Source organism: Cavia porcellus, unplaced genomic scaffold (assembly GCF_034190915.1).
Source record: "Cavia porcellus strain 051 isolate PalLab524CR breed Dunkin Hartley unplaced genomic scaffold, mCavPor4.1 scaffold_4, whole genome shotgun sequence".
In the NCBI taxonomy this organism is placed as follows: Eukaryota; Metazoa; Chordata; class Mammalia; order Rodentia; family Caviidae; genus Cavia; species Cavia porcellus.
In genome coordinates this window covers 25740626-25767775 of record NW_026947487.1, presented here as the reverse complement: position 1 = coordinate 25767775, position 27150 = coordinate 25740626, and the positions used below count along the sequence as shown (strand labels likewise).

The following is a 27150-nucleotide window of genomic DNA, read 5'->3' as shown; positions in this document are numbered from 1 at the left end:
ACAGAAACAAATAATTCCGAAAAAGGATAATTTCAGAGTCATCAAAATAGCTCGTGTCATCATCTCTTCTTCAACATACACAATGCAGCACAGGGAAAATTTGCATGTTTTAACATTTGGCAAAACATCAAAGTTTGCTTCCTTAACGTGATGTATCCTTTAATTGGTCATGACAGATTTATCACTATTGGATGTTCTCCAGGAGTCATTGTGTTTCCTTATTTATTCATTTGTTTGAATCTTAGAGAGAGAGAAATTGAACTTGAAATTTATGTAACTACAACACTAAAGTTAAGCTCTAAAAAGAGACTGAAATAAAATCTGTTTTGGCAAATACTAATTATTGACAAAATGTACTTGACATTTCTGGTTTTGCTTATATTTATCGTCCTTTCGGACAGGATGTCAATAAAAAGCAGGCAATGAAGCCACCAAGGATCCTAGATGTACAGTGTTAAGGTAAGGCTAACCAACGTATTTGCTCAAGAACATAGGATTAGCGTCTGATGGGCTTGGTCACAGGTCCAAGTAAAGTCTGTTGCTTATTTTTGTTCTGTCCATAGGCACTAATTTGCCTTCTCTGAAGCTCAGTGTTCTCATCTTAACGCTGTGAAAACGATATCTACTTTACAGATGTTTTATAAGACTTTAATAAAGTTGACACTTGAAGAAATTAAAATACTGACAGATCATTTTCCCCAGAAGATGGTAACTACTTCTGCTGCTATTACTTTAATACTAAAATCTATTAAGTAAGCCACAGAGTGTGATGTTTCTCCTTTCCCTAGGTGGACATTCTGACAAAGGGGAGGTGCTGGGAAGATTGAAGAGGAAGTGATGGTGTCTTTGATTTCCGTGTTATTCCAGGTCCACACTCTGGTTTAATCCCCTATGATTTTCAGTCTCGGACAGTGGCTCAAGTGCAGGCTTTCTCTCTTAGGTCTCATCCTTGCCCTTGCTCTTCATGGTGGACAATTCACTCCACCATGATAGCTATGTCGGTATTAAAGCTGGATTCTGATGTTATGCTGTCTCATCTTTGAATATAAAAATAGAGAATTGAACCTTTCAGGAGATGTGAATAAAAATTAGTGAACAAATGCTTCTTGCCAAAGAGAAATTTACTGTGAGATTTCAGTTACTCTAGCCAAACATTTAGTTTGAGGTAACCATTGATAAATGGAAATAGCTTTAATAATACTCTGAAAATTAATTCACTTTCACTGGTCATAACTAATCATCCCATATTTTTTAGGATAGGGAAACTATATATGGGAACTCCTTTCTTGTTATTTTCTTTACTTTAGCTCTAGAGATAAAAAAAAAAGATACAGTCTATAATAAGAAAGCAGCACAGATTTCCTAAAATCTGATGCTTAGAAGCAAAAAAAAAGGGCAGCCCTTTAAATAAGTCAGGCTGTTCAAGAAAGAAAGCAGTTCAAAGGGAACTTAACACTTCATTGCTCTAAAGACCTGGAAGCACTCATGACAAAGATATGTTTCAAAAAATGTTTCAGTTAATAAAAAACACACTGACAATCAAGGAAAAGATCATATTAAGCCATTATTACAAAACTAGAAATTAGTGACTACATTGTACATCCTGCTCCAATATTTATTTAAAAACTTGTGTAAGACAATATGTTATGCCATTTGTATGTTATTCATTCTGATTTTAAGTAGTTTTATTTTTCAATTTTCTTTTTTAAAAAAGTAAAACAGAAAAAAAGGATAGAAAGGGTACAGAATTTCAACAAATAACATTAAGAAATCATCTCCAGTTGATATGTTACATATTGTTATCTTAGAGTTCAAGTTACAAAATCAAAGCATAAAACACGAACATTCAACAATGACAGAATTTCAAAAAAAATAAAAAATCATCACTAGTTGATATATTACATATTGTTGTCTTAGAAGCAGTTGTCCAAGTTACAAAATCAAAGCATAAAAATGAACAGACAATCAAACAATGACAGCACAAACTATTCTCTTTGATGAATTATCGAAAACAGTAATATAGTTATCTATCTTGCACACTTAAACATACAGTTATATGTGTATACCCACAAGTTGTTCTTTCCTTTTGAGTATTTTTCCCTTTCATTATTATATCTATTATACATTTTAAATCTTATTACTTTCAGTTTATTATTATTATTATTATATTACACTAGAGAGACAATATGATATTTACAAATGTGAGTGATTTATTTCACTTATGAGGAAAGTCTCAAGTTGCCTCCATTTACCTATAAAAGCCTCAAGAGCACACTTTTTAATAGCTGGGTAATATTTCATTGTATAAAAATACCACATCTTTTTCATCCATTCTGACGTTGATGGGCATTTTGCTTGTTTCCAAGATTTAGCTATTACAAATTGTGCTGCTATAAACATGGATGCACATATATTACTGTGACATGATTTCTCAATTCTTCTGGAAAAATACCCAGGAGGGGAGTAGGTGAGTTGAATGGGACTTCCAATCCTAGTTTTTTGAGGAATCTCCATACTGGTTTCCACAGTGGCTGCACCAGTCTACACTCCCACAAACAATGGAGAATTATTCCTTTTTCCCCACAGAAGAGCCAACATTTGTTATCAGTTGATTTCTTAATGACAGCCATTTCTTTATGAGATGAAATCTCAATTTTGTTTTAATTTGCATTTCTCAAGTGACCAGTGATGGTGAACATTTCTTCATGTATTTATTTGCCATTTGTTTATCTTCATCTGAGAAATGTGTATTCATCTCAGATGCCCATTTTTGGAGAGAGTCTTTGAATTTGAGGGGCTTGATGTTTTTCAATTCTTTGGATGTTCTGGATATAAATCCTTTGTCTGAGGGACTGCTGACCAAAATTCTTTCCCATTCTGTGGATTTTCTTTTAACTTTGTTGGTGATTTTTCTTGAAGTGCAAAACTTTTTAATAAAATGAGATCCCAGTTGTTGATTCTTTGAAGTACTTCCCACGTGATTTGCATTTTGTTCATGAACTCTTTGCCTCCACCTATGTCTCCAAGATTTCTACCTACCCTGTCTTCCAGTAGATTTAGAGTTTCTGTTTTAATTTTTAGGTCTTTGACTCATTTTGACTTTAATTTAGTGCACAGTAATACACATGGGTTAGTTTCAGTCTTCAGCATGTAGAAAACCAGTTTGTCCAACACCATTTATTTAAGAGGCTATCCTTCTCCCAGTGAACATGTTTAGCCTCTTTATCAAACATAGGGTGGCTGAGTTCCTTTGTAGTTGTATTTGCATTTTCTAATCATTGATCCTCTGGTCTATTTCTTTGCCAGTATCAGGTTGATTTTATCATTGTAGCTTTGTAGTATAATTTCAAGCCAGGAATTGAGATACCTCCTGCCTTGCCTTTATTGCCTAGAAATGCCTTTGCTATTCTAGGTTTCTTCTGTTTCTATTTTTCAATTTTCATAAGCAGAGAATGATTTACTATTTTTTAATAGTGAAATAGTTACAGTTACAGTGAAAACTGTTACAGTCTTATATTGTGTGTCACAGAACATATGGTGTTAGGTGTTGTGACTTCAAAATTGAATTCTAAGATGCTAAGGAAATTTTCTCTCCTTATAAGGTGGTAAAAAAAAAGTCTAAAATGATAAGGGGAAATCTAAAACAATCTATAAACTACTTAGAGCCTTTCTAAAAGTTCTTGTAAGAGCTCCTGACAGTGAAATTTTCAACATTGTGTTGCAGAAGGCAGGGATAGGCTAGGTAGACAGACAGATGATTGACAGTATAGAGATAGATAATATAGAGATATGGATGATATAAAATAGATATAAATGACATATAAATTATAGATGTTAAATACATCTCTATATATAGATTGATATAGATGATACATATAGATTGATAGAGATAGATGATAGCTATTTATATATATATAATTTATGTTATGTATTATATATAAAATTTACATTCTAAAATGTAGCATATTTCCACTGTTTATAACTAGATAATATGTGTTTACTGAACCCATAAATAAAACAAGAAACTCAAGAGAAATAGTGAGAGGTGATTTGTATCTGTGTACATTTTTTTTTAAAAACAGGGGATCGAACTCATGGCCTTGCACTTGCCAGGCAGGAAATTACAGCACTGAGCTAAATCCCTGGCCTTCATCTATGCACTTTTTAATGGTAGCTTTCATAATTTAAGATTTTCATAACCAGTTGTATATTTGATCTGACAGCTTTTTAGTTACCTATTTCGTAATATGGAATTATCATGTATGTAATTTTAAGTTTTTTTAGATGAGTGTGCAAAATTCTTAGAATGAGGTAGAATCTTCTGAAAAGCAGATAAAAAATTTGACTGTTCCAACAGGCACTAAATATACCCTAAAGAAGAGTAGCTAAAACTATAAGAAAGGAAATTGATCAGGAAACATTCTCTAATTAGGCACAGCTCTGCAAATACAGACTGGATAAACACTCAAAAGTTTCTTAATGGATGAATGAATAAAATGAATGCATGAGTTATATGAGATATCACAACGCTATTGAAAATCTAAGCACAAAGGAAAAGTACTAAATAGAGAAAAAATCACAAAAAGTGTAGCAGTCAATTCTTTCCTCATAAAGAGTTATGCTTTAAAAACTAGTAACCAAGCATCCCTCACTCCTGCACTGCTTGATCCCTCTCATTCCTAAGAGGAGAAACCCAGCATCTGAGCAAAAAATAGGCTTTATTGAGAAAACCCTCTACAGAATCACCAAGTAGCCAGATGTGGTGGTGCATACCTGTAATCCCAGCATTCAGGACCTTGAGAAAGAAAGGAGAATCCTAAATTCAAGGCCAAAATACGCTACATAAAATGTTTAAGACTGGTTCCAACTACACAGTGAGATCTTGTCTCAGAAAAACAACCACAAAACCTCTTTTGTTTTATTTTTTCTGGAAACTGATACATTGCTACTGTTTACTAAATATTTCTTACCCTCCCAGCAAACAACAGCGAAAGACAATCTCAAAAATGATTTGGGAGCATCACTGACTAGTTAACTTTATCGTGTGATTCAGCTGGAGAAGTTTGTCCAAACTGCCTTGGCTTTTAATGTATCTAATAAGCACTTAGCTGTAAATAGGTGAACCTTCCCAAATATAACCACATAATTTCCTACTCAGAAAATGAACAGGAATATGTAATGTTTATCAATTGTTTGCCATAACTCAGACTTTAGTTTGCATTTTATTTTAAACAGTGTAATTTCTACCATCATGCCAAACATTTGAATGGATATATATATATACACATACACATATGTGAGTGTGTGTGTTATAAATATTTATATATGAATAGGCAAACAAACATTTTACAAAAAGCATGCTCTTCTTTAATCTAAGAGACACTTCAATTTTGTAAACAATGGCCTATAACAGTATTTCTAGCTCTTTCAAGTATGATATTAAAGCTTATGCTATTATTATATCTTAAATCTTTCTGTGACAACAGTTTTCTTTTTCATATCCACAGCTTGAGACCACACAGAATGACATGAAGCTTCCATAGATTCAGTATTTTTTAAAATGATCTTCTCATTCTTCGGGACATGCATATATTTTTGAAGTAAATTTAATTCAAATATTCATTTAATAGATATTTACTAAGTAACTGTGTTAGTTATAATCATGCATGAAGTTACCTCAAAATTTAGTAGTTTAAAATATTAAACACTTACTAGGTTATATACTCTCTGAGGTTAAGACCAGGAGTGCTATACCTGGATAATTCTGGTCATAGGTTCATGTTAGGCTTCAGTCAAGCTGTTGACTATGGATTTAGGGATCTACAGCTCAGCTCAGTTGTGAGGATTTGCTCCCAAAATCATGTTCTTGGATGTTAGCAGGCCTCTATTATTAGCTCTTGGCAAGCGCCCTCAGTTACTCCATGGAAATAGCATCTATGTAGCAATGCTCATGTCATGGCAGCTGACTTCCCTCAGAGGATAAAAAAATACAGGGAGAGAGGACAGAGATAGAGGACGGCAGAGAGACAGAGAGAGAAACAAGAACAAGAACAGCAAGAACAGAAACAGGAACAGGAGGCAGAGAGGCTTTGATCCAAACTCATAAATCACCTATTATAATTGCTACTATGTTTCTTGTAGACTTTTACATTCTCATAGTAAAGTGAGATAGACCAGCAATTAAAGAGAAAAGTATACACTTAGAGCAAAAGAGAGAAAGTGGTGGAAACAGGGTTTGTGTGAGATAGTCTGCTAATGTAGTGTAGTTCTTATGCACGGGTTTTGGTTGTAAAGTCTATTGAAAGATGCCCTCCAGAAAATAATTGGGCAAATGGGGAAGTCTTCTAGGTGCTCCACTATTTTAACTCTAAGAGAAAGGAAAATGATTCCACTCTTTCAACCCTAACAGAAATTTTTGCTATAGTTGGGCCTCAAAAAATTTATAAGTAGACTCCAAGTCAACAGAGCTTTTCTTTATTTGTTTAACTAGTTGGCTACATTTTTTCCCCTCTGGTGTACTTTAAAATAACAACAACAACAAAAAGATAACAGCAACCAAGGAAAGGCTTCGGTGGGATAGCTTGGGTCAATACAGCTGGGTCATAGGATAGTAAATGGTCTCTCAATGTAGAGTGGAGGGTCCAACCTTTTGCAATCAAGACATTTCCCAAAGAACTATACTAAGGTGAAGAAATTTTTTCCAAAGTATCAATTGCAAGCAGATTGGTTAGAATTTGGGGTTTTTTTTCACTATGTCTATTAGATAAAGCTTTAGAAATTCCTCTGCAATACAAAAGAGGAAGATTTGAAGGAATGATTTTAACTGTAGATTCTAGTAAAACTCAGCAGTTTCATCTGTGCCTTAGAATATTGGCAGTTTCATTTTATTTTATTCTAAATATGCATTTAGGTATTTTATGATTCATATTAAAATATGTATTTAGATATTTTAGAATTCGTATTGAGAGCAAAAATCTGGCTCTATGTGACAGCTTTCGAAAAACAAGCTGAAATTATCTCAGCCAAAAACATTATCATGACACTGGACAGCAACTATTTAGATGCTACATTTCAAAAACAGCATCTGGAGACACAATTCTTGTTTCTCCCTCCCTTGTAAAATCATATTTTGCTGCTAAAGATGGGCCTATGTATAAGACACATTTAGATTTAGGTCTTTACTTTATAAGGTAAAAGTAGGTGTTGGACTGTCATAAAACAGTGCTATAAATTCTCCTGGCACCAATAACAAGACCCAGCTGTGAATGCTAAATGCCTCAAAGATCAAATTTTAAGCACGGCACCCATTTAGCCAAGTTTCACTATTTCTGAAAACATCTCAGAGTTGCTAACAGTTTTATTTTTGGTATGTAACCAATCTATCAATAAATGCTGAATTTTTAAAGACAGATTTCTAATGTATTTTTGGAAAGTTAGTAGGTTCAAAGCTATCAAAATTTCTACATAATGTTGGTCTGAGATCTGCATTAATGTCTATAGTTGGTGTCTGCCATAATGGAACTTCCTATGAAACCATTTCTCTAGGCCAAAGCTATTGTCTTCCTGAAAACAAACATCAAAAGAAGAAGAAGAAAAGGAGGAGGAAGAGGGGAAAGGAAGGAAGGAAGGAAGGAAGGAAGGAAGGAAGGAAGGAAGGAAGAAAGAAAGAAAGAAAGAAAGAAAGAAAGAGAGAGAGAGAGAGAGAGAGAGAGAAAGAAAGAAAGAAAGAAAGAAAGAAAGAAAGAAAGAAAGAAAGAAAGAAAGAGAAAGTGAGAAAGAAAGAAATCAGCCCTGCTAATTTGTGGTACTGGGTTGTGTGTATATATGAACATCATTAAACAGAGATCTTCTGAAGTTAAAAATTTGAGACTGATACCATGAAGTCTATCATTTATTGACAGACTTAAAGTAATTTATTGCTAACAACCTTCATACATGAAATAAATAATGCATCTGAATTGACGTAATTTTCTATCTGATACAAAATCTGTTTACTTAACCTTTTTGTTACTGCTTACAGGGTTTTTGATTTCTTTTTACATGACTATTCTTGAATTTTCATAAAGACTTGAGCATATCTTTTTGACTAATAAATCAATCACACAACAGTCAGTTCCACCTGACTTCTGGTTATTAATACAACAGACTATCAAAAGAAGGCAGCTAGCTCAAAGAGCAGCATTGCTCAGACTGAGCTATGAATAGAGCCATGAATTCATCAAGCCAATCAGAAGTACTCTCTTGTCAATGAAATTCCATTGTACAATCTAATAATTTGTCCCCATCTTAGTATTTACCTTTCAGGAACCAGAAAATGTATTAATAAAAACAATATCTGATTATTTCCTAGACAATCAATCCATCCCAGATGCTGTACTGAATAATTTTGAACACAGACGACGTCTTACAAAAGAGACATCATTCTTCGTCTCCCCATGACCCTGAAACTACATAGAGGTAAAATGATTTGCATAAGATCCCTCAACCAGTAAATGGTCAGTATTCAGAGTACCTGAAGTCCATGGTCCTCTCCCATCTCTAAACCATCTCTCTGCAGAAGGTTTTGGTTCCCTCTCATTTCTAACCCAAAGGTTTACGTGGAAGGTATTGGAATATTTGGATGCAATGTATAAATACGCGCTCAGGGTCTTAACTAAATGTCTTGTAAAATCTAAAATAGTTAATGTTACATCACTCTAACATAGAAAGAGATTGATCCAAAACTTTAATAGTAACCATTAGCTACAGAAAACATGATGCATTATAATGTAAATTTAGCAAAATAAAGGCCACCCAAGGTGCACCTAAGGGTAGGCTATAAGATCAACCTGGAGGTAACATGACATTCTAAATATCAAAGAATAATCTCACATATGTGAACAAAATAAGTATACCTACTATGACAAGGATTTACAGTACCTTCTTCCTCTAAAATCATATCTGTGACTGTTTTGGTAAGACAACGCTGCAGATTTTGGTCCTGTTTTTCATTAGTAGCAAGATTTTTAATCAAAACAATTCTTAGTTTTGAGTTGGGAACATATTTTCTCATGGCACATACATAAGATCTTTACGTGATTATTTCTGTTGTCAGTCACTTCCAGAAATTTGTTGTAACAAGCAGCATACTGACAAATCCAGGAAATGAATCACTAACCTTTTGACCTTCATCTGTGTCTAGCTCTAAGATCTTAAGATCACACATGTTAGAATGTGACAGTTTTCAACTGAAAATGCGTGCTCCTGAACCATCATTATTGTGCTGGACCTTACTTCAACTTTTGTTAGGGACTTAGGCCTTAAGTAAAGTTGACAGGATAAAAATTAATTTACAAGTTAAGGAACGGAAGATGGTTTTCATTATTATAAAATTAAGCGTTACAAATACTTTAGAAAATATTTAGGACACTCTTAAATAATTTCGTGAAAATGTTGCTAAGACCATAAGGTTTTGCCTTGGCTTTTTACCCCTAGAGTGAACTTGTCTTCTCCCTGGGGTAAAGGTGAGAATACGTTGTTCTCAGACCTGATGTCTTCTTGACTTCCAGAAGCTGTGCTGCCTCTGGAATTCCAAAGGAAAAGGCCAGTGTTGTTTTTCAGGCAAATCTATTTACAGTTATACGTTTCAGATTAAATAACTTAAATATGTTGTCTCAGAGCTAATTTTAAACCAAACACATTGTTGATGCCTCTAGTGGTAAACATTTTCAAGAAAGGCATTTGAAAGGCATTCCTTTCAAAAACAAAGTTCCTTAAAAATACTATGTGCTGTAGCTAATTTTACACCAAAAACATTATTTGAAAAAAATATATAAAATACTTTGTAACAATACTGAAACCACTGTGTAATAAACAAAAAGGATGGAATGTTTCCTCAGAATATTTTGGGTGTAAATCAAGACCACCAAAGGTCAGAGAATGTGGTTCTTGACTCAGGTCAATTGTTGACATTACAGCTTTAAAAGTAAGGTGATACTATATCTGAGCACTTGTGAGGCTGAGGCAGAAAGATCACCATGATTTTAGTGTGTCTGAACTACATAGGAAGACCTTGACTCAATAAACTAAAACCTGCCAGGTGTAGTGACATGTGCCCAGAATCCCAGTACTCAAGAGGCAGTGGCAGGAGAATTGCTGTGAGTTCAAGGCCAGCCTGGGATCCAGAGTGAGTTCAAGGCCATCCAGAATTGCATAGTAAGACTCTGTCTCAAAAAGACAAAAAATAATGATAATAATAGTCATAATAAATTAAAAAAGAAAAAAGTAAATACAAGACTATTAGAATAAAAAACTTTAAATATATACATATTAAAGGTATTAAAATATATTAAAAGTAATATATAAATATACAATCTTAAAAGAATTTTTATCCATCTACGTTTTTGTAAGATTGTGTATCTGTTTTTATATATAAATGATTAAATATACATGAGTAATAATAATGCTTTTGTAACAAATATTTAACTAAAACAGGTATGTTCATGGTGAAGATGTAGCTTAGTAACATTTTCACTAAATTATTTAAGAAATTCCTAGTGTTCCCTTTCCTTCCCCCAGTACTAGGAATTAAATTGGGGCTTCACATTGAGCTACATCCCCAGCCAATTAATTAATTAATTAATTATTTAGAGACAAGGTCTTTCTAAGATGCCCAGAGAGAACCCTAATTTGTGATCTTCCTGTCTGAGCCTCCTAGAAAGCTGGGTTTACAGGTGAGTGTCAACTTGCCTGGCCTTCTGAAATATTTCTATGTTTAGCTTGAAAATAATAAAAACCACCTTCTCAAGCCCAACTGTATGCTAACTTCTGTAGTTATCAAATTTATATAAGGCCTAGTCCATAAAGAAAGATAAAGGTGCTAGAAAAAAAGAGCCTGTATTGGTCTAAATATATTACAGCTCATATTGTGGATAAATCTTATCCAAAGCATCCTCATCATGATAATCATCCAGCAACTTCTTTCACTTAGAATTGGAAAAATCTCACAAAAATATATATATATCAATTTCCTGGCTGCTAAATTCACCTCCAAATCAGGTGTACTTTTTTGTCAAATTGTCAAAAAGAGGGAATTTGCTTCAGATTTGTCTTGAGAACTCCCTCCCTGTTTGCCTCTGTCTTTCTTAGGCATAAACTTCCTCAATCTTCATATTTCCAGAAGATGCTGTTTACTTTCCTTATGAATTTTCCAGCCTGCCCAGGCTGTCATCAATCCAGATCAAGCCAGGACAGAGTCCAATAGCCCAGCCCTCAACATGCTTAAACTTGGGACCTCTCAACTTCCCTCAGCTCCCATAGATACTGCCTGATGGTCAATGCTTCCACAGATTCTTTTTTTCCCCCGCGTAGACTCTTGAATCTCAGACTTCTTCACTCAGGAGAGGCAAACTAAGTCATTATGAACAACTTTTCTATTGACAATATGTAGATACATACGTTTATGTAGCTAGACATTTATAGATGTATATATACATATGGATATATCTACGTTAATATATAAGAAGCCATGTGAAGTGATACTTGTGTTAATCAGCTAGATTCAGTTATTCCATAATACACATATATTTCAGGGCATCAGATAGAATATGGAAAATACATACAATTTCATCTGTCAACTAAAAAATAAATAAATAAAAACTCTGGGCCTGTTTGCAAAAGAAATAGAAGTCCAAAAAATGAGGCTGCTTCTATGAAGTTCTTCAAATGACTCTCACATTTTTCAATCTAGTTCTAAGAAGAGGCAATCTGTTCCACAGAGTGGCAATCTAAGAACTCAAAAACTAGAAGCCAGGACACACCATGAGTGAAGGCCCCTGTATATTTCCCCCATTTAGCGGCTGAAACTCTAAAGTGTGGTTTCTTGAGATATGACATAAAATGTGTCATGTTAACCAAGGGCAATGAGCCATCACCTGTACAGCAGGCAGCTTCAATGACCTGCCAGCAGCAGCATGCATGTGGGACATCAGTGGTTCCCACCTCCAAGACAATTTCTTTTTAACCGCCCAGTAATGGATACCTACACACCAGTCATGGTGTAAGGCCTTCTGATATTCAGACCTAACCAGGGTTTCCTGCTTGCCAGTCTCAACCTCAGGCCGGCACATCACCAGTAGGAACTTTGGCCTGCTAACTGGGGTCCAGCTCTGGCCAGGGAACTGTCATCACCACCCAGCAGGATGCAACCATACTGTGGCCTGCCCTTCTTCAGGGAGTGTCCCTCAGCCCTACAGTGATATCTTTTATAATTCTCTTTTGTCTTCTCTCATTACGTCTAGTAGGTGACCTCTGAAATGGATCCAAATTATCCCCACTTCCTGATAACCACAGCCTTGTTGTAATCCTCTCTCTCTTTTCATGTGGCCAGATCTACCAATTTGTCTAGATAGAAAGCTGTCTTCATGCTCTTACCTGCTCAGAGAGAAGCCAGCTATCTTTCAGAGAAGTCCATCTGGCCAGAAACTGCTGTCCAGTGTGTGAGGCTGGGCACTGGCTGGGAGGCGCATTTCCTGAAGCCACCTGAGGATTCCTCTGTTCTGGCCTCACAAAGACAATAGCTCAAGGTGGCATCTGACTGTAGCTTTGTGAGGGATTCTAAGACAGCACCATCCAGCAAAGCAGCCCTGGACTTTTTATGTATGGAAAAGGTCACATAACAAAGGCTTGTTACTCAAAATTCTACTCTTTTTTTTTTTTTTTTTTTTTCCCAATACTCACAGTCTCAGATTCTCATCACTAGCTCCTTCCTGTCTGGCCCAGCATCTGATGTCATCACTGTGGAGTCCTCCTCTCCAACACCACTGTCAGCTCACCGGACCACCCTCTTCAGGCTCTGTCTCTACCATGGAATCCACTGCCAAGGAGGGGAGAGTCTGCCCCACCCTGGCAATTCTCTTCACCCACCCTGTAAGAAAACCCTGTTCTTAAGATGAGCACTTGCTCCAAACTGGCATCTTCAGGTACCAGGAAACCACAAGGAAAGGTGTATACATGGGGGATATGAGAGTGGCATCTTCCCACAGGTCCAAAGCCATATAGCAAACCATGCACAGTACGTACTGCACAGCATAACCCCTTCCATTGCAACAGCCAGAGGGTTTTCTTTTTGTTTTTTTTTTAATATGATCTTACCATGGAATTATTTGCAAATTGCAATTTATATTAGTTACTATTTTTTCTTGTTTGATATGAGTGTGCTCCATTGATATGAGAGGAGGTAATGAAGCAGCTATTTTGATCCTAATACATTTAGAGAGAAATGTGTTTATTATATTTTATAGTTTAAATATTCATAATTTTCAATTTTTGGTCTTATCAAGTACTTAATTTCTGAAAGATACTTTGTTTTAAATATTAACCTCATGTTTAAAAAATAAATCCTGGCATAATATTTTAAAAACGTGTTTATGTAAAATGGTGGAGCTACTATAAAGAGCACTATAATCCAGCAAACCCATTTCTGGGCACATATGACAAAGAAGCAAAAACAGAGTCTTGAAGTGTTATTTGCACACCCATGATTGTGGCAGCACAATTCACAACAGCCAAGATGTGGAAGCCACCCAAATCATCCATCAATGAATGAACGAAAACAAAATATAATAGAAACAAACAATGGCATGTTATTTGGTCAGAAACAGGGCGAAAATTCTGGCATATATCCCAAGGGAATGAACATTTAGGAATAAACACTAAGTGAGTAAATCAGTCAGAAAAAGATGGAGACTGTATAATTTGACTTATATGAGTGATCTAAACTGGTCAAATTCACAAAAACAAAAATGTTGATTACCAGGAGCTGGGAAATCATCCTCTGTTGAGTAGAGTATTAGATTAGCAAGATGAAAAATATTATGAAGATCTGTTGGCCAGCAGCAGTGTTCCTGACACGGTTAAATTACTAGTATAATTTAAATGGCTAATCAATACATTTCATGTTTTTGTTTGGCTTTGTTTTACCACAATGAAAGTACATCAATATATGGATATTCAAAGTATTAACCATTCTTTGGTTCCCTGCGGTCATATCCACTCTGCTTTTTCTTCGGCTCTTAGTACCTATTGCTTTGGCAGTTTTTCAAATGCCACCCTTGCATTATCCAGCTGCCCTCATAGGAAGTAAGTCTCCTGTGCGGTTCCTGTGAGATTGTGCTAGTAGTTTCACTTGGATAACCCTGTACTGACAAAACTATTTCAGAATCTCTTTCTCCAGAGGTAATGATAACTGTTTTTCCTGGCAAGGCCCAAAAGAGAAGAGGCAATTTCCTGTATATGTCTCACTAAGCAGTGGGTCAAAATCATTTTATGACTTTGAAAACCCTGATGATCTTACCCCTTGACAAAAGTGTGCCCTAACTGTGAGCCATTGATTTTAAATTGGACTGCAGACTATATGATTCATCTGATGTGCAGTGAATCAACCCCCAGGAAAATCTGTTTCCTGTTAAATGTTGCTTCAAGTAGTTCTACTCCCTAAATCTCAAAGCACTATTAGAAACTTTTATGAATATCAATAGGTTTTGATTGGCAAGACTTCCATTCCCAGAGCTTAATAATTAGTAGAAATGTGATTTTAAAAATCTCATTAGTTAAATACAATTGGTAAAGAGGAAAAGAAGCCTGTTGTGGGTCTTTTTCTTTTTGGTGTCTGTCAGGATACTTGATTCTGTGTTGCAGAGAACTTTCCCTTTCGTTATAAAACAGCACTGCTCCTTTGTTCACCACTGAATTGTCAAAGCTCCAAGTTTCTCTTTATTTTCTTCCTAACCTCCTTTGAATGTTCCACATCTCTGTAGACTCTGTATTTGTACATCAAAACAACAAAAACAAGGAAATGTAAAAATTGTAGAAAACAATTACAGAGAAAAAATGCATAAGTGTATAAATTGCACTCCCTATGAAACAGTCCACAAAAGATTGCCTTACGCATGACAAGACTGTTCTAACATCAAGTTAAAATTGTGTTTCTTCAGGAACAAATGAGCTAAAAATAGTTTACATAAAAATCATGTGCATTGACCAACTAAGAAACTATGGATGAAACTGCCCTGTTTGCACTGGAATTTCTAATATATTTTTTAAGTTGTGTCTAAGTTTTGTAAGCAGTTTTAAGTCTGTAAAATAAGTTATACTGAAAGTTTATTTTACTGCAATTGATGTAAACAATATATCAAAGAAAGGAATACAGAAATCTCCTAAGTATTAGTAAAGCAAATAATTACTCTTTAATTAATGTAAATTATAGCTTAACTAAGCTGAATGGCTTGCCACAAATAAAAAAAGGAAGTATGACATTCCTGATTTCTATATTTTTATAAGCGGAATTCAATTAATGTGTTATTTCGAGTTTATTACCAAGCCTATCAAATTTTCATTACTTCAGGACAAGGACTACTTAATATAAAGGAAATAATCATTGTTAAAATCTGAAATCTTAGATTATATCATCTGTAAACAAACCTCCTATTTCAATTAAAATATATATATATTTGATAAAGCAGATATAATATCTTGATGGAAGTTTTAATAGAAATTGTATCTAAATTCAAAATATTCAGATTTTGCTATTTTCAAAATCTCCTTAGATAAGACATTGATGAAAACTCGTCAGCCTATATACTTAAATCTTGTCCACTTACTTGTGTATAAACTACATTTTACTTTTAAAAAGATTCTCAACCATATGGCCCAGATACCTATAGTCACTTAATATAAAGGAAAAATCCAAGAACTAGAAATGTTCATGCTGTTTGCTGTTGATTTGCGCAGTCACTTTAAATCTTTTTTATGCTCTTACTTCAACCCCTATTTGATCATTGGATCTACTCCTCAGGGAATGTATGGAGAAGCAATTGAACCACCTCTGCCTTCGTCTTTCACACACCTTGTCCCTAAGCATTCATGATTTAGAGAGTTCAAGGTAAGCTTCTAAGGTACATTCATATCAATAGGATTACATGAAAGTGTTAGCTTTTTTTGTGCTAAAGGGCTTTTCTTTTTTCTTTTACTGGGGGAAAAGATTTGCTTTTGGCAAACTCCCCATGGCAAACTTCTTTGAAGGAACAAATTCTGAAGTGCATTCATCCCTGTCTTCAGGAACTTGCTAGCTAAAGCATTTAAAGGAGGTACTGGGACATTTCCCAACACTACCTTTCTGAATTTGCAGGGTGATCTTAGTCAATTTGGAATTTTGACAGATTTCCCAGAATACCTTGTAAAAGTGTCTTTCTAAAAGCAAACTTCATGAAAGATTCCAATTATGCAGCCCCATGTCCCCAAATAAATTCTTTGTATATGCCAAATTCTTTGTATACGCTAAACAAACAGTATTCAGCAAATGATTCTTAAACTGAGAAACATTTTTCTAATATACACAGTGAAATTTATACAGTCTCTAACTATAGGTGACTTCATAAAGTTAATGAATATGAGACAGCAAGGTATAAGATGAAAAAAATCTGTGTCCAGAGTAGCACTACTCCAAGCATTATATATATATATATATATATAATCAAAGCTATGTCTGTTCCAATTGTTTGGCACTTCAGATCACTCTTACAGGATCAGTTTATCAGCCAGTTATTTATCAGAACAGAAAGTAACTTTAACTTTAACCCTGCCCTTCTGTTTTACAGAGAGAAACTGAAATTCAAGTTCTTGAGACTTAATCATGATTATTCATGAGGTTCAAAGATTTAACCTTTACATTTCACATGGTTACATTTACCCATGTTGGTGAAATATTTAAGGTTAAACTTCTATTAAATATTATTAGTGTTTTATAAGGGCAGTTTTCCCAATATATAAGAACAACATTTTTCCAATAAAAGCATTGCTTGCCCAGTATATAAGAGAAGATCTGCTTAGATTTGAATTAAATTTATCTAAAGTATAGTCTAAGTAACCAGAGAGACATAGATTCAAATCCTAGCCCCAAATCCTGGTCTCACAACAAACTAGTCATGTGACTATGAGAAGATTTTTGGGACTCAATTTTACTACCTATAAAATCATAAGAAATAATTTTGGGCAAAGACTCTTGTGAAGGAATAACTGAATTCCAGTAAATAATGTGCCTACTTAGGAAATGGGTCCTATACTCAGTAAAGTGTACTATGTTTTAAATTCCAAATGAGAAATGGCATATGTTTACTTCAAAATTATTTGGCTTCATGTTTGAGCCCTGTGACTAGAGTTGCTAACATATAATTAAATAATTTAAAATGAAATTACTAGCTTATGAAAAATATTTCTTGAGCTCAGCTTGAGTCAGGCATCGTGATAGCACAGAAAAAACATGTAATTCAGTCCCTGTCCTGCAAAAGAAATCAATAGTGATCCATAAATGTCTCTAGGTGATCAAGTGCTAAGCTATATAGGGGAGAAGAGAAGAAGTATACCTTTGTGGAAATCATAAAAATGCCCAGGACAGACAGTGGAGGACATATGAATGAAGGTGATGATTAAGATGACAGGGGAGAGACAGTCCTGGGTGAGAAGGCAAGAGGGATTGTGTAAGAGGACCAGGCTTAAATCTGCCCTAGAGAAGCCAAATGAGCGAACTAGTCATACTCCAAGTGCATCCATTAATTCCTCTTTCAGATAACAATGTGCATTGTTCTTCACTCTGCTATGAAACAATTGAAAGTTGACCTTTTTCACTGAGGTGGAGTAGATAAGAACTATGTTCAAAACAGCCTGTTTTGTAATTAGCACTCACAACTCCATCATACTTCACATTCCTTTAACCTCTTTTTTTTATAGTAGTCTTAACTACATGTTTTCACTTAAAATTCACTTTCTAAGATAGAAATTGATTTTCGGCTTCCAGTTTCCCAGAAAGTATTTCACTGGGGCAAAAACAAAAGAGAAGAAAAGAAAGGCAGAGAGAGAAAGGAAAGAAATAAAGTCCAACATTCAAGTCTCGTCTAATCCATTAACTAAGGGTGAAAACAAGAAAGTGCGCCTAGTCTCCAGGCCAAACCGCTCTGTGAATGGATGGAACATGGAATGGTGCTTCGGGGACCTGAAATGTCACAGTCCTGCTGGGACGTCACGGACCGGAGGACAGCAGAGTCACATGCAGTGCACCACTGGGCCTACTTGCTGACTTTTATGCAAGAGCAGAGCTGCTTTGCAGAAAAAAGAAGGCGCGCTGGCTATCCTCTCCAAGAGCAGCCCCAAGGCCGGAGAGAGAAGGAATGATTTCTCTCTTCCCTGCTGGGGTCCTTGTGGACTTGAAACCTCAGGGTAAAACAGAAGCAAAGAGCACAATCCCCAAACCAATGAGTTCCTAACAATCACGGCGCGACATTTATCCATATGAAAAGACACAGTGCGCCTTAAAGCGATTAACACCGAGGTTTGTTCCGGTCTGGAGCCCCCAGCAGGACGCGGTGCATGACAACTTGCCCTTGACTCAGATTCTTCATTCGTAAAAGTTAGAACGATGACAAACACAGAGCCCAGCCCGTGCGGGACGCGCCCTGGTCAGGCTGCCCTCTGCAGCGGGCAGCTCCAGCTGACGCTGTCCAGGCTTTGCCCGAGGGGAAAGGTTGCCGCTCGGTCTGGAGGGCGGGAGAAGTCTGGCGGTGATTGATGGGGAGTGGAAGAATGAATAAAAGTGCTTGTCTGGGGACAGCGGAGTCCCATTCCCTCAGGGTTTCGTCAGAGCCAGGCCCGCCTGCAGTTGGGGGTGGCGGGGGTGCCCCGCTCCCAGCAGGCAGCCCAAGTCCAGCGCGCGGACTGCAGCTCTGCGTCCCACACTGAGCTCGGCGCTGCTCACCCACGCCGGGGGCGTCCTATCCTCAAGGTAAACTTTCTAGCTTGGCGATGAGTTAAAACCAGTGACTGACTCTTGTTTTGGGTTCAGTTCGACTTACTTACTCCTTTGGGAAAATTTTTCTTTTTAAAGAACTCAGTAAGAAATATAGATGCAGCAAATTTAAATGAAGTTGTGTAAAGGAGACGTTTGAGTGTTGGAAGCCACTTAGAAGAGACAGAAGCTTCCAAGTTATTGCTGGTGTTTCCCCAAGTTAGACTTGAGGTGAGAAGACTGCCTCCCCGATTCCCTCCGTGCACTCCTGCGCGCTCTGGGGGAACTGCGGCGCAGCAGGCTGGGAGCAGCTACTTGCACCGCCGCGAACAGTTCTGGAAGGTCTGGGTGGCCCTGGGTGATCTGGGTTCCCCTGCCGAGCAAAATACAGAGATCACCACCTGCCCTTGGCCGCTAGATAAATTGATTCCCTAGTCCCTACCCTTAGTTACAATGCATATCCTCCTCGCCTTACCCTGGAGAGTTCTGTCCAGAGCGCTACCATCCTTCCTTCCTAGGCACACCCCTTCCAGAATGCCCCGCCCCACCGAGAGAGACCTACCCCTTGGCGGGAAGTGGGGGAGGAAAAACCCGGGAGAGGTATTTTAAGAAGGAGATTTAACTCCCAGCGAGTGACGCACACCGAAGCTCCCACTGGCGCGCAAACTTAAGTTACTTTTGCACGCGGGTAGTGGCGATGCGCTGAGCTTTGCGCTAGTGTTTGCCGAGGTGCGGCTCAGTAGCTGATCCTAGTGTCCCGTCTTGGTTTCCCCTCCAGCCTGCAGACCGAGATCAGCGGAGCGGCCACCGGACACCCACTGAAACAAGCAGCAGCATGCTGTCGCCGCCAAGTCTGTGCGGGCTCGCCCTGGTGGCGCTGGCTTTTGCCTGCATTTCGGCTGGAGTCTGGGGAGAGGATAGAGGATTCCGGCCAGCTTGGACCACTCCAAGGCTTCTGGAGACCAGAGAGAGAATAACGCCATCTACTAAGATCTCCTGGCCAAGAAGTTCCAACTCCAGCTTGCCAGAATCCTCGGCACCTGCACAGACACCCGAAAGAGGACAGACGCATGGGGGCCCACCTCGTCCTCCCTCCGCCTCACAATGCCACAGAAACATTGAGATCAAGGAGACTTTCAAATATATCAACACGGTGGTGTCCTGCTTAGTGTTCGTGTTAGGCATCATCGGGAACTCCACACTGCTGAGAATCATCTACAAGAACAAGTGCATGAGAAACGGTCCTAACATCTTGATCGCCAGCCTGGCTCTGGGAGACCTTCTGCATATCGTCATTGACATCCCCATCAGTGTCTACAAGGTACAGGGCGCTGTGCACACCTGGAGGGTTTATATATGGGAGGGGCCTGGCTGGACAGGGGCGCTAAGACCGCCATCAGAGGGAGCTTTCTCATGAATATTCTTCCCCTCCTAAAAGTCACTGGAACCAAATTCTCTTCTTGTCTTTGGTAGCTCTCTGCAAAGCCTAGGGCAAGTGCAGTGTTTTGATCAGCACCTTACCTTTACATTGGGAACTTACTAGAAATTGAGGTTTTTACTGCCCCACCCCAGGCCCAGTGAAACTCTGGGATGGAGCACAGTAATTTGCATTTCTAAAGCCCTCTATGTGGTTGTAGTGAACTCTGTGAGAATCACCAAGAGTAGTCTAGCTATATGGGTACATTCTCGACTCAAAGTGTAGCTCACAGGCTGGCAGCATTGCCATCCCCGGGGCTTGTTAGGGAATGCAGGTCTTCCCCAGACTTACTACAATAGCATCTGCACCTCTAAAACTCAGGTGATTCATATGCATGCTAACTTCAGGGAGCATTGTCTTGGGAGATCAAGAAAGTGAGTAGCTGGAGTAGGTTTGGGGGAAACAAAAGGCCTGGAAGGAAGAGGCCCCAGCCTGGTGAGTGGGAAAAACAGTCCAGCTGCTAAGCTTTGGTGTCTCCCCCAAACACCTGCAGTAGTACAACCCACAAATAGATATCTCCAACCTTTTACAGGTGACTCTAGAAGGTTCAAGGCCTTCCAATAGTGAGAACTAGAGCTGGAGATCAGCCCCAAGTCGGTCAGGTTCCAAAGTGTACACCTTAGATTATTCTATGGACAAGACTAAGGAGCACTCAAAGTGTGTGACAATTTTAGTAGTAAGCATTACTGTGTGACCTTATTATTAGCATTATTGTCATTACAGACATCAGAGGACAGATATAAGAAATGGGGCAGAACAAAAGCAACCACTGTTGGACTCCAGGTTATTTTGGAACTCTGGACACATCCCAACCCTCTGGGTCTCAGTTTCCTCAACTCCACAGTGAGGCTTGTAGTCTCCACATACTAGCTATTTGTGGTGTTAAAGAAAGCAGCTTGAGTCAAGGAGCAGGAAAATTTTAAAGCACTATGCAGATATTTAAAACATTGCTTCCCAATGATGAGCAATAGATTGTCACACGTAGAAGCATAACCAAAGCATTAGGGAAGGAGAACACCTTTTGTGGATTTGTGCACAAGTGCAAAGGTAAACATGGGAGGTAGGGTTGGGTGATATTGCAGGGGATGCTTTGAGTGTGGTTAACGAACAGCATACTTAACGCATTTGACTTCTTAAATCTCTGGAAATTCTAAGCCAAATGCCACATTATAAAGTAATTCCAGATATTTCTGAGGTTTAGAGGTGAGAGTCAGATAAAGATCTAGGTCTGCAGAAATCTCTTCCAGGATTGGGGAATAAACTGAAGAAACTGTACAATCCAGCACAGCACTTGGTTCTTAGGGACTCTAAGGGTTTACTTTAAACCAAAGTATGGATTAAAAGTCGTTTTATTGTAGTCATAACTCCAATAGGGAAAAAAAAAAATCTGCTTCTTAAGGAATCCTACAGACTAAACCATACCCTGGTAATTTGATGAAGAAATTTTGGTTCATTGAAACTGTAGCCCCCACACATCTAGCCCAGTTGTAAACCTCCCTAAATCAACCAGAAACTGAAGTTTGTGTTGAAGGTAGGGTTGAGAACATTTTCTTTTGTTGTGTTGCTTCCAGACAAGATGTAAATCAGTCCTTCCAGGATGGTGGAAGAGACTTTCTGTCTCATCAAATGACTGTTTTCCATAAACCAAAGACTATCTGACTGAGCACACAGGATTCCTTTCATTTCAAAGTCTTTTATTATTTCCCTAGGAAGTTGCATCCTTTTCTCTGAAGCCGTGCAATCTGTTAAAGCTGTGTTTTTACTTCTGAAATAAAATAATGAGTCATTACAAACCCAGTCATCTAGATATTTTTGTAAGTCAGAGATAAATCCATCACATAAAATTATGTCTCACTGTTAGGTTTGCTGAGATGGGCTCTTGCATAGCTTTTTTTTGGTTTAATATAATAACACTGGCTACCATTTAGTATGAGCTAGAAATTTGCTTCATTTCATTAAATTACTGCAAGAATTTTAGGAAGTAGAAATTGTTATCATGCTGTTTCAGATCTGGGAAAATTACAAGTTGAGTGAAGAAGTAAATCGCTCCCTGTCACAACACTACAAAGCGATTGAAGTAGGCTTGAACCTAGGTCATCTGGCCCTGGGACATGTGTTCCCTGCACCCCAGGGCATCAACTATACTCAACAACGTGGCCTAGAGCCTTGGCCCTTGTGACAACCTCAGCTGGGTGTCTCTGCAAAGTATGTGACGCATCACCACACAGTAGAATTCTTGGTAAAGATGTTCAGGATGAAGCTGAATTCTCTGAGGGTTTTTAACTCTTGAAAACCCAGTTATCTAGACATTGGTGGCCCGTAGTGTATAATATAAATATCAGTGGATGTTTCTCTAAAGACTCCTCACCAAAATGCTTAACTGAAACTAACTTATTCATCTAAAAATTGTAGAACCATAAGTTTACAAAATGCATTTAGAAGCTGGGCATAGTGGCTCAAACTTATACTCCTTGCATTATGGAAAGCTGAGGCAGGAGGACTGCAAGTTCAAACCCTGCTTGGGAAACTAGCAATTTAAAAATATCTTGTTTAAAATTTTTAAAAGGGACTGGGGATTTAACTTAGTGAGGAGGCCTTGGGTTCAACCTCTAGCATCACAAAAAAATTTTTTCTGAGTTGTCAAGTGTCATGGTTACTACAGTTAACTTAAGTGAATTAGGAATGTTATTGTTGAGAATGCCTAAGGTAAAACATTTGAATCCCTAAATAAGTGATTTCTGATTTTTTTTTCTTTCTTTTTTTTTTTTGTGAGATGTTAAAATTCTCCTTGAGAATCCAATATACACAATTTCTGGAGGTTCATAGAATCCCTCAACCCTTTGGTTAATATACTCAAGGGGCCAAAAATATCCATTTGAACCTACAACATTAATTTTGAACTAAACAAATACAGAGTTCAGTAATACTGACATCAATAGAATGCCATGGCTCTTGCTGGGGGCCACAGTCCTTGATGTGGCTGTAAAATGGAACAGAACTTTACAGGAAGAGAGGTGCCTGGAGGTGCTGATAGCCTTTGGAAGCAGACCTGCTTGCTGGGCCTTGTCTCCCTCGAAACTCTCAGAATCAATCACTTTCCCATCTCCTATGTTAAGAGATCAGTACTGAAGGCCAGGGGTCTCTGGAATGAGCAAATTGAGGTTGTTGAAGCATTTCAGGTACTCCAGTAAACTTGCTGAGCATAACGAGCTCTATTTACTTTCCACAGGAGCACAGATAAGGTCGTGCCTACATTTCACAACAGAAAACAGATGAAAAGTCAGTAATTCAACCACCCAAAGTGGATATTTACAGATACATGTAGGCATGGATATATGCTTTATATATATAAAATGTTAAATGTTACATGAGGGCATAGATACAGAAGTGACTCATGATTATCACATGGTAAAGTCTTGTACGTCATAAGCAAAAATGCTAGTGGAATGTATGTATATTTGAATAAGCAGAAATTTATGGTTGAATGATCTGTTTTTCAGCTATTATCTTTACAAACTTGGCCTCAAACACATTTGTACATCCCATTTTGTACACATGTAGGGCTATATCTAAATGGTATATTTCTAAAAAGTAGAATTACTAAATCAAAGATTGTATGCATCTGTAACTTTAATCTATTTTGCTGCATTATGCTTTGAACTTTTATCATACTCTCAGTTCTAATCATTATTTTATGTAACATTTCCACATAGATATACATACACTAATATAAGTCTCTAATATGCTTGAGTCACAATGCTCAATATTTACATGGTCTGATAGCCACCTGAATCAAAAGCCAAAGTTGAAATATCTATGAAAGTGAATCTCTTCTTATTTTCAAGCTATTTACTGTGCCCTTACATCCCTTAAAACGGGAGCTTCCTCTAGATACATGTTGGACACAAAGTCTGTTTTCTAGATACTAACTTGTTGTACAACACAAGTCAAAGCCATAAAGAAAGTCAGTTAAGTGTAATGTGACTAATGTGGTGGGTTTTTTATATTGTTACTTAACTGATTAGTTGATTTGGCTTGGTTTGGTTGAGTCATGATACCTGAAAACACTTGGTGACAAGTTGTGAAGAAATTAAAATTTCTCGAGCAAATATTTCTGGACTTTGTTTAACAGTTCAACTGTGCTACAATTTATATGAATAACTGGGTCAATATGGTTCTCAAATATAACTTCCTTTATATGCAAACATATCAAATTTTTTTAAAATCTTGTAAAATGATAAGGTAGATATTGATATTTGATTGGACTGACTAGGATCTAAATGTGATCAGGTTTCCAGGGGTCAGGGAGAGCTAAAAATTAGCAGGATGTTCCATTACAGTGCTTTCAGACTGTTTTGCTGCTAAGACTTTATAGGCTTCCATAAAGAGGCAAGGAAATTGCTTTTACAGCTAAAAGAAAAAAGGTGAAACAGCTGATCTTTAACATTTAACTAATGAAGATGGGGGTGCCTGTGATGTTAAAATGTGAAGTCACAGAATTATACCCACAAATGAGTTTTGAGTGAGGTGATCTTGATAGGTAATCAGATATTTTGCTCTTGGGACACAATCATACTTTTCTTTCTAAACAAATTTACCTTTCTCGCTGTCTTTCTTTATATGATTTCTGGTACTTAATAGATTTGTGTACAATTCACTATTTTCATTGTTAAAATTAAGAGTTGATGTCACAGTATCAAATTTAACTTTTAAAGTTATAATTTCCAAATCAGCAAATAGAAGTATGTGCGTAATGTGCATACAAATGTGTCATAAGGAGGGGAATCTTATTTCTCCCATTTTAGTACTACTGTTCTCATCACCACACTTTTCTCCTTATTGGTCAAATAACTTAGATATTATAGTGAGATATTTTAGTGGCAGATAAAGATACTTAATGACAGAAGCATTTCATTTCAAAAATGGAACTTATAGCCAGGTATAGTGGTGAATGCTGGAACTTGGGAAACTGAGACAGGAGGACTGTCCCAAGTTTGAGACCAGCCTGGGCTACAAAGTGAGCTTAAGGCAAACCTGAACTGCATAGTGAGACCCTGTCTTAACAGGACAAAAAATTGTAAAGAAATAATGGAACTTACATACCTTCAGGATATATTTAAAGCAAACTCAAATTAAGAAGCACCATTGAGAACATTTAAATGTTATATTTTAAAAAGTGTTAAATAAAGGATGAAACCATTAGTTGTGACTAACAAGTCAAACAGATATCCCCAACCCACTGGATAGAGTGCTTACAACAGTCAATGGCAGTTTGATGCTTCCAGATAAATGATACTACGCAAAAGACAGAAGGTTAGTGAGCTCTTTCTACTTGTATTTTTACAAATCACCAAGTGAAAGAGGGCATGCTTGAATTCTTGTGCTCCTGGATATTGGTCTAAATCTAGTAGCAGATCAGTAACAGAATTCAAATAACACAGCAACTCAAGACTTCATGTTCCCTGTGTACTGTTTCACCTGTTACCACAGATTCCTGTGACAAAATGCTTAGCAAACATGGGGCCCTGGGCAGTGAAAGGTTCCCCAGGTTGACTTTGTGGTACTTGTGTTTGCCTTTGATCTGACACTTGGTTGCTCCATAAATCCAAACCTCTAAAAATGTCAAGGTAATGTTCCTTTCAGTGTTGTAAGGGTTTAATCTATCAAAGGCTTTAGCTTTTTGCTTTGCTTACCTAATATGAGCTGTTCAAGATTGAAGGTTATTTCCAGAGTTACACAAAAGGATAACATGGCCACAACCCCGTTGTCTCAAGGCCAGGGAGCTATGTTCTTCATTTCACAAAGAAACCATATACGGTTATCTGTGTGTGGTTAATATGCTATAGCTGATTATTTTTAGAGAAACATGTCAAATGCTAATAAATGATTAAGTGCTTTAAAAGGTGTTGACGCATAAAGTCTGAGATTGAAATTACATTAGATGTAATTTATGATGTGAAATAGTCTCTTTTAAGACTTTGCAAAGTTAAGAAGTTGGTTATGTTTGGGAGATAGCTCAGTGTAGTGCATGAGTGTACTTTGGCCAACAGCTTGTCTAATTTTAGACTAATTTTATTCTCAGTGCTTTTATATTACAGAGTTATTTTGTCTTTGATCCTCGGGCAAAAATATGTAAGAAGGAGAAAAGGTACAAAATGTAGTAGCAGAAGGAAGTAGAAGGGGGATGGAGAAAGAAGAAGGAAAGATTGTGCCTTTAGAAAAATATTAGCTAAGCTGACTAATGCATTTCTCAAGCAATTTTCCCTCTCTAGGCTCCTGCTCCTGCTCCTGCTCCTGCTCCTGACCTGTGTCCCTTCTCTTCTTGTCTCTCCTTCAGTTTCATTGTAGCTTCCAGAAAGGAGGAAACTTACCCTGGGGAGGTTTATAGTGTACACCATCATTTTCCCTCACTCGGTATCTTCAAACTATTTTAAAGGACTTTTGGTTTCCATAGAAACCTGATGTCTTCTGATGGTAGCTGATGAGTATTACATAAGATCACCCTCAGATGGATGAGCTTTAAACACGCACATAAGCGCTTAGTCAGATTTGCTGAATTAACTCCAAGAGTCTCATTCTGAGCCGTCAGACTGTCCACATTCCCATTCTTCAGTTCCATCAGGTGTCTCAGAGGGTCCAGCTCCCATAACTGAATCTGATGAATAAATTCTCTTGCTTTTCAAATACATAATGTATCAATGAGAGTTATTTATTTGTTTTGCAGTACAGAGGATTGAACCCAGGGCTTTACTGATGGATAACATTGCTGGTCCTCTTTTAAATATTTATGTATTGAAACAGAATCTAGCTAAGTTGCCCAAGTAGAGCTCAAACTTGTAATTCTCCTGCTCTACCTTCC

The 27150-nt window shown here is 37.3% G+C and overlaps 1 protein-coding gene across 1 annotated transcript in view; it reads left to right on the top strand.

Annotated features, from left to right (window-relative positions):
- The first annotated feature begins 19406 nt into the window (after nucleotides 1-19406).
- The window catches only part of Ednrb (endothelin receptor type B), a 28806-nt gene continuing 21062 nt past the window's right edge, over nucleotides 19407-27150 (top strand). The window contains exon 1 of the mRNA XM_005007169.4: nucleotides 19407-20135. Coding sequence (XP_005007226.2) covers nucleotides 19650-20135 — 486 coding nt within the window. The 5' untranslated portion in view covers nucleotides 19407-19649. The remainder of the gene's footprint in view (nucleotides 20136-27150) is intronic.